Here is an 8074-nt window from a genome sequence, read left to right as displayed (position 1 = left end):
GAGTTAGTATTTAACAATGGCCTCTTTTGCAGGTTCTGGACGGGTTAATAGATCATCTTCCGGAAACTCTGGAGCTCATGACAAGCGGAGGCGACAACTCAGGGTTAGATAACAAGGTCTGCACTGACGCCAAGCTGGTTGAATGTCAACAGGTTTAGGGGTGATAATGGAAAGGAATTTTTAAGGTTTCTAAAACTGATTTACCCAGGCAGGTCTGACCTGGGCACTCTCTTCATTTATGGCCGCCCTATGGCAAAGATAAGTTTGAGGTAACAGGTCACTACTCCCAGAACTTAGTATAGGTGTCCATGCCAAAGTGATGATTGCTCTGCCATCCATAAGACATGCCTGGTGCTCAGATTTGTCACAGACTGCTGATCATAAAAGCCACTCCACAGATGGTTAGTTTAGGATGGTGGATAATAGTTATTCCCATAAACAAACCAAAAAAGAAATTACAAATGCTGCAGGACATTCAATCAATACATTTTTACAGCTAAACTCCAACATCACTACTTTAGTTGCTTTCCAGCTGGGTAATCAAGGTAAATTACAAAGTAGCAACATTCTTTATATGTAATGGTGTCAGCAGATTCCTATTCACTTTATTGGTATATTGTAGAAGACAGTGCTTCACATATTTTGTGCTGCAATTTGTAACAGATTTTTAGGATGCATAAAAAGCAGGTTCAGCGTAGCCCGTTGCATGTGTTTGAGCTGTGCTACATATAATATCCATAGGCAGTGTTTGATAACAGCATTTGTGTACACAAGCTCTTACATGCTGCATTGTAAAGTTGAACTCAGTTCTTTGTTTACTGTTAAATTTCTGGGTTCCATGATGCCTGGCACCACATAACTTTTTGTGGCTGGGCTGTCAGGGTGTATAAAATATTGTTGGCAACCTGGCACTGGCATTTGAGCATGTACATGCCTGGCCGTGACTCCAGGTGGAGATCCAACCTGTCATTTCTTGCATTGCCTCTTTCCTAAAGATCATTTTGCCTTAATGGGGGAAAGGGACATAATAGCAACCTCTGGCTGCCCGTCTGGACATGCTTCTCGAAAATAATTTAGATGAAAGTTGGTTACAGTTTTGTAGCATGTGCATTTGTCTCCTATTAGGTACATGACACAGGGACACATCTTATGGCTCATGATGGGTATACGGAGGAAAGATCAGGTTATGTGATCACACTTTGCATGGCTTTTCCATGTATTGATTCATTTTATAGCTTCTGCACCATTAGAGATCTGAGAGTCATATAAGCTTGGTAGTATTCCACCCTCTAGCGGCAGATTGTGAAATCTCTATGTGACTTCTTTACTCAAAGTTATGTTTGCTTTGCAGCTCATGATTGTACCTGACCTGGTCCCAGCACTGACCTCAGCAGAGCAGCGAGTCGCCAGCTCCCTGAAATGGCGTAGCCATGAGAAGTTACTACAGAAATTCTCCTGCTTGCCTCACATCATTTCCAGCGATCAGATCTATTATCGGTTCCTGCACAGAATGTTCACCATTATTTTAACTAATGTAAGACTCATTTTCTATATACACTGTCTGAAATAACAAACTAAATTGCAAGAACTCTTTTAGACATGATGGGGCCTTGAACAAATTGAAAGTAGATGACCCAAATGCAGAGCTTTCCTGCCCTGAAATTCTGTCATTTGGGACCCTGGAGAAAGTGGGGGTCAAGGACAATTACATTCTTTCCCGTTCCCAGATCTTCATAACTGCTGTGCCCATCTGCACACATGATGAACCTATTGTAAGATGTTCCCCACTATCCCTGTGCTGAGTTTCCAGGTCTGCCAACCATCTATGCCCATTAGGAGGGGTTTCACTATCCACACTAGATTTTTAAATGTGCTGCTTTGTTTGCAGAATGTGTTACCGGTGCAGAAAGCGGCAAGCCGGACGTTGTGTATATTCCTACGCTATAATCGAAAACAGGAGCAAAGGCATGAAATCATCCAGAAACTGGTGGAACGTACGTGAATCCATTTGATTTTTTTTTTTTTTACAACATCACCCAAATGTAAACCTTTAAAACCTTTCTGGCTGTCAAATCCAACTTATCCACTACAAGCTTGTGCTGGGGTGTAACTACCGGGGTTGCAAATAATTAATTTACAGCCGGGAAAAGAATAGATGGTAGGGACCCCACAAATGAGCATCCTACTTATTCATCAACTGGGTGTTCACAATATACCATGTACAGAATAAAATATAGCATTCTACTTTTTTTTTTTGGTTAGGCCAAAAAAAAGAAAAGATTTGCTTTGTCTAAGCAGAGCAAACAGCACAAGGAATGCAACCATATTTTATCTTTCATCATTGAAAGTACACAATCCCACCAGGACCTCACAATATGACACTCATTACCCAAGGCAGGTAATCATGGGGGATATCCCCATATTTAAGCCCTTTTGGTAAAATGCTTCTGGAAGTGAGGTAATGGTGGGACCAAGCACTTTTAAGTGCAATAAAGCATTTTGCAGGATGGAGGGTGAAGTTCAGCTGTTTCATATGCATTGGTTGGTCATGGTAGATGGAACTTGAAGCAAACCCCCTTAGAAACATGAATAAACAGCAAATAATTGCAGGTCAGCACAGGACCTGCGGGACGTGGTTTATTTTGGAGGTGGAGGGACAGGAAAGGGATGGGTATATTATATGGCGCCGGCAAAAAAAGTGCAAAATGCACTTATTCTTTATTTATATATTCTCTGTTGTGTCCTGTACAGAGATAGAGGTCTATGGAACAAACAATAAGCAGTTTCTGAAGAAACAATGAGTTGTGCTAGGAATATCATAAGACTTTTTATATTGGTGACAGAATCAATATACACTGAAAATGTTTTTTTTCAGCCTTGCTTACTGTGCCATTTTTGTTTTCTAGAACTAGGTCAGGGGAAGAGCTACTGGAACCGGCAGAGGTTCCTGGACACCTGTGAATATATCATGGAGTTCTTTTCAAAGTCTTTCTTCTGCAAATACTTTTACCTCTCTGTGCTAGAGCTGACCAGTGATCCTGTTGCCAATGTTAGGTAAGTGGACAATAAATCTTAAAACTCAAAATACCATATGTAGCCATATAAACCCATACAGATGTATGGAAATATGTTTTTGCATGTATAGATCTGGAGATGGGTGGCATTTGTTATTGGTCTTAGAAATCAATGATTCAGAGTGAAATCAGGTATATATGTATTCTTCATGTCATCAGCTCTGCAATATATTCGTAAAGCTGAAGTAGCAATTGGGAATGTTTTGCTAAACATTTTTTCAGTGAGTGTTAGAGAGACATCTAATGGTCCCCCAATTCAGACACGAAACCATCACTCAGTCTGGCTGAATGTCCCATCATGTCCATGGGCTGCTTAAACCAGGACCTCCACCAAGTTAGCCAAGTTATAAAACCTCCACCAAGACCTCCATGTTATATAAAGATTTCACCAGAACACAGTCCAAACTGCAGTTATTTTCAGGCCTAATAAGCACCTTAAATTATTCCATAGATATTCACAAATTATTCTGCGTTCTCATTGTTTATCTCCATGTCCTAGGATGAAGGTTTGCTACATGTTGCCAAAGCTGAAGTCCACGCTGAAGCTTCCAGCGGATAAACATTTGTTGCAGCAGCTGGAAATGTGCGTCAGGAAACTTCTGTGCCAGGAGAAGGACAGAGACGTCCTTGCGGTAGTAAAAAGGGTGAGAAATATCTCAGTTTTGTGCTACAATAAAGATCAGGTCAATGAAAATGAAGTATTAGAGCTCTGGACATTGGCCTAAATCATAATTTGCATACATGTAGTGAGGGAAGATCTCTGTGATACCGAACACATCAGAGGCCACTGCAGTGTTGGTTCAAAAAAAGGTGATCAATTAGTGAGAGCGCCTACAAAATTTTTAGGGCCAGTTGATTTTTGATTTACCGGGAGAGAAATATTTAAGCATGAAAAACATGTTTAAAAGAATTTAATTACAAGTGTGATCAGGACGCTGGTTGTTAATAACACGTGGTATTAAAGCAGATCATCTGTTTTAGTGGAAGGTCCAATTTAAATGTTATTACTTATTCTGCAAACCTTAATGAATGGGAACTGGTAAGTTTTCAAAATGCAAAGCAAAGCAAGTAATGCAACTTGCAAATCAAGTTGGCACTGCATTTTTTACTGTCTTTAGTGCAAATCAGGTTTATTAGTTTTGTTTTATCATTTCCTAGTGCACAGTGCTTAATACATAAACTTAATACATGTAAAATATTAGATTACTTTAATGTTTCCTCCCTTGACAAGAAGTAAAAAATTGAGGATATGTTCACCTTATATATATAAATAAATATGTATTTGTGGTTTAACAAGATGTATCTTCTATATTTGTACAGACTGTCCTGGAGCTGGACCGGATGGAGCTTTCCATAGATGCTGTAAGAATCTCTTTATTTTTTTAATGCTATCCAGAAATTTATGTTAAAAATCAGGAGGTAAAAAGTTGTTTTTGTCGTCATAGTGCCAGATTCTAGTTTAGGATATAAAATATAAACTCTTTTTTTATGTTGGGCACACATCTGCCAGTGGTTTCCCAAGTTTTTATCTGTCGCTGTCACAAACAACCGTACAAAGTACAGTACAGTGCAGCAACCGGAAAATTTCTCCTTTCAGAAAACACAAGCTCTGATTACCTGTGCACCTGTTTGTGCACCTGAACTTCAGTAGTTTCCATAATACTATAATGGCGGAAAGTCGAACAGCAAGACAATGTAATGTTCAGAAATGGAGCAGCTGTTGATGATTTGAAAATAACTACATGCAGAGTGCTAACCATGGTGGCGGCCTTTGCAGTGCTGGGTCCCAGGTTTAAATCTCAACCAGGACACCATCTGCATGGAGTTTGCAGGTTCTCCCCATATTTGTGTGGGTTTCCTCCCACATTCCAAAAACATGCAGTTAGGTTATTTGGCTTCCTCCCAAATTGACCTTAGACTGTGATAATAACATATGACTATGGGGGGGCATTAGATTGTGAACTCCTTTGAAGGACAGTTAGGGACATGACTATGGACTTTGTACAGTGCTGCATATTATGTCAGCGCTATACAAATATTGTGTAATAATAATTATCATGCCCTTGTAAATCATTGTTACTTCTTTGGACATAAAAGCCTTTTATTTGGAACAATATTTTAATGAATACCCTCTTCAGATGTGGTATTCCGGACTGACAAATGGATAAAAATGTGAAAAAAATGTTCATATTGCATAAAAAGCACATTGTGCTATCACCTGTAAACATTTACATAGTGTGTGCACAGAAAAATAAATTATATGGAAACAATCTTATTTTTCACCAAATCTCATGTGATCATAAGAAAAGACTGAAAAATATGTTTCACTTGCCAGCCGGTTCATCACAATGAACACATCACAGCACCACAGTGACACACAATGTGACTTTGTTAGAGATGCTATATGCAAAATAGCCGGGAATTAATAAGCCTGAAAGTTCTCCAAGACTGGACAAGATGAACTATTATGGGAGAACCTGGGTGATCCAGCAAACCTGGAATTGATTCCTTAAAAATCATTTGCCATCAGTTGGCAACTATTTTAAGTCTTGATCTATTTAAGGTTTTCTGGATTGCCCAAGTTAATTCATGATAGTTCATCTTGTTCAGTCTTGAAGAACTTAAATAAATCAGCCCCAATAAGTTCAGCTCACACAATGGAACCTCATTTTACACACCACCTTATATATATGTGCTGGTTCTATGTAACTTCCGGAGTGTTTTAGATAAACCCTTTATTATTGCACCTGTAATAATCCATTTGTAAATTGTTTATGTTGTATTTCTTTACAGTTTCAAAAACGTTTCTTTGAAAAAGACTTATTGGACCAGGAAAAGGAAAGAGAGGAGCACTTACTGCTAGAAATGGTATGTTTACAATAGACTTATAGGAAACATCTTGTGATGTTAACTGAGCTCAAGCTGTACCTTAAAGTCTATCCGTACACGTCCTGTAATTATAGATTATTAGGCTATGTCTGCAGTGTGGGATCATTTAAGGCATTGCTGCTTCTGACTTCTAATCTCAGGGGATCTGGAATAAGATTTTGTGGTGGCATTAATGTGCTGCTCATTGTTCTCCTTGCTGGAGGATCTAATATGAGGAAGCAAAGCTCAGCTGGGGGAAAGGATCATCTAGAGGGAGGCCACAGGCAATACTGGTCTCTGGTCCTCTGCCCGGCTTCATTGGGCACAGCAAAGATTCCTCTCCTGGAATTTCATGTTGCCCTTTCCTCCCCAGCCTGACTGTCCCTGATTTGTCCTTTTCATTCATTGAATTTTAGTTATTTCAATCATGAAGACTCAGCATCTCATGTGGGTATTACGTGGGGCAGTCCGCCAGGGAGGTGCCCAGTACTCCAGACATCCACCCATCAAGGTGGCATTCCCATACAGTGCAAAGCTCGCATCAAGCCATTCATCCCATATTCCCCCTAAAGCCAGACCACTGCTGAAAAAACAAACTTCAGCTATCAACCTATGCTAAAAGTAAATAAAGATGTACATTTAATATGTAAGGCCGGTGTAAAATGAAGTTTTGCTTTGTTTTTTTTAATTTGTAGGAACAAATAGAAAAAGAAAAACAACAAAGTGAAGCTCGTTCCAGCAATGAGAAGAATTATGACAGGAAGCGTGAGTGCTTGTTTGAAGCAAATTAATTGAAGTGCGTTCAGATTCTGTGTCTCCAGTTGGCTTTTCTCTGACTTTCTGCTTTGTTTTAGGTAGAGACAGTAAAACGGGATCAGCATTACCGAAATCACTTCCGACGGTAATCTCTGGAAGCTCCTCGGGCACACAAACAAGTAAGTGTAAAGGTCATGTGACCTGTGACATCACTGTGCTGACATCACACAGTAAAATCAGGACTCACGCTGTCACGTCTGTTTATACGCAGTTGTCAGAGAAAGCAAGAAGAGCAAGCTTATCAGGAGCCAATCATTCAGCAGCCATGTAATGCACCCGAAACACAGCTCCCTCGACAAGACCAAGTAAGATATTTTTACTTTCATAGCGACCAGTCCCAAGAGACATTTTCAGTGATCCCCTTTATTCTCTCATGACAGGTTCACTTTAATCTGATGTAATGATAATCATTTTAATCCTTTTCAAGTAGAGCTCGTGGTTCTGAACTGAATGCTTGGCAGAGATGCCAAAATAAATCAAATGATTTCCAAAGTACAGTCACTTTTTCTAAGAGCAGCTTCAAATGGGTCCTGAGAAGAGCCATCCTGTAAAAGGATAAAAGTACTAAGCCATAAGGGTTTTCCAGATGTAATTTTTTTTTTATCTCTTTAAAATTCAAAGTTGATATTTACTACATTTCAGAGGGTTATGTACAAACTTTACTTTATTTATTGGGAAACTGCAATCTGGATGGGGGGTTATTCTTTAAATGTTCAAAAACTGTAGTTAGAACAGATATTTTTTGCACATTTATCCAGCATTATAGGATGTAGGAGCAACTTAAAAAGGGGACAATTCACTGAGACTAAGGAAGCGTCTAAATCTTCAATTCTCAATCTGAAGTGAAAGGTAAAACTTTAGATGAACTTCAGATTGTATAGACTGACTGTAATATGGAAGTATAAGTCTCGCAGTATAAGTATAATGGAAGTATAAGTCTCGCAGTATAAGTATAATGGAAGTATAAGTCTCGCAGATTCCAATCCCTCACCTTTTTTTCCAAATAAAATGTTTGGCATCGACCTTTATTCACCTTTTCAAACCTCTAAAAATCTAAAAATATTACTGACTTTGTTTAACAGACATTTTATTATCTTTTACAGCAAAAGTAATTCTGTGATTGGTGTGGGAAAGAATGTTTTGCTACCATTTGTTGGTAAGAGAGAAAGTGTATTTTTAGCATGTTTATGTTTTAAGAGGCGTTTTCTTGTTTTTGTGTATTCTACCTACATGTATGCACTTTGAGAGTCTCCTCACTAGATACAAACTGAATAGATTGTTCAAGTTGGAAGATTTTACTATGTAGTTTTGTTAGA

General features: G+C 38.9%; 1 protein-coding gene across 1 annotated transcript in view; it reads left to right on the top strand.

The window, feature by feature from the left end:
• LOC140341802 (serine/threonine-protein phosphatase 4 regulatory subunit 4-like) overlaps positions 1 to 8003 on the top strand; it is a 14580-nt gene extending 6577 nt beyond the window's left edge. Inside the window, exons 7-17 of the mRNA XM_072427676.1 lie at positions 33 to 116; positions 1352 to 1534; positions 1889 to 1994; positions 2907 to 3054; positions 3574 to 3718; positions 4395 to 4436; positions 5868 to 5942; positions 6638 to 6707; positions 6797 to 6877; positions 6970 to 7063; positions 7862 to 8003. Coding sequence (XP_072283777.1) covers positions 33 to 116; positions 1352 to 1534; positions 1889 to 1994; positions 2907 to 3054; positions 3574 to 3718; positions 4395 to 4436; positions 5868 to 5942; positions 6638 to 6707; positions 6797 to 6877; positions 6970 to 7063; positions 7862 to 8003 — 1170 coding nt within the window. The remainder of the gene's footprint in view (positions 1 to 32; positions 117 to 1351; positions 1535 to 1888; positions 1995 to 2906; positions 3055 to 3573; positions 3719 to 4394; positions 4437 to 5867; positions 5943 to 6637; positions 6708 to 6796; positions 6878 to 6969; positions 7064 to 7861) is intronic.
• Positions 8004 to 8074: the final 71 nt, after the last annotated feature.

The sequence above is a fragment of the Pyxicephalus adspersus genome, chromosome 12, assembly GCF_032062135.1.
Source record: "Pyxicephalus adspersus chromosome 12, UCB_Pads_2.0, whole genome shotgun sequence".
NCBI lineage: Eukaryota > Metazoa > Chordata > Amphibia > Anura > Pyxicephalidae > Pyxicephalus > Pyxicephalus adspersus.
Note: the sequence above shows the minus strand (reverse complement) of the source record. Positions and strands in the feature narration are given on the sequence as shown.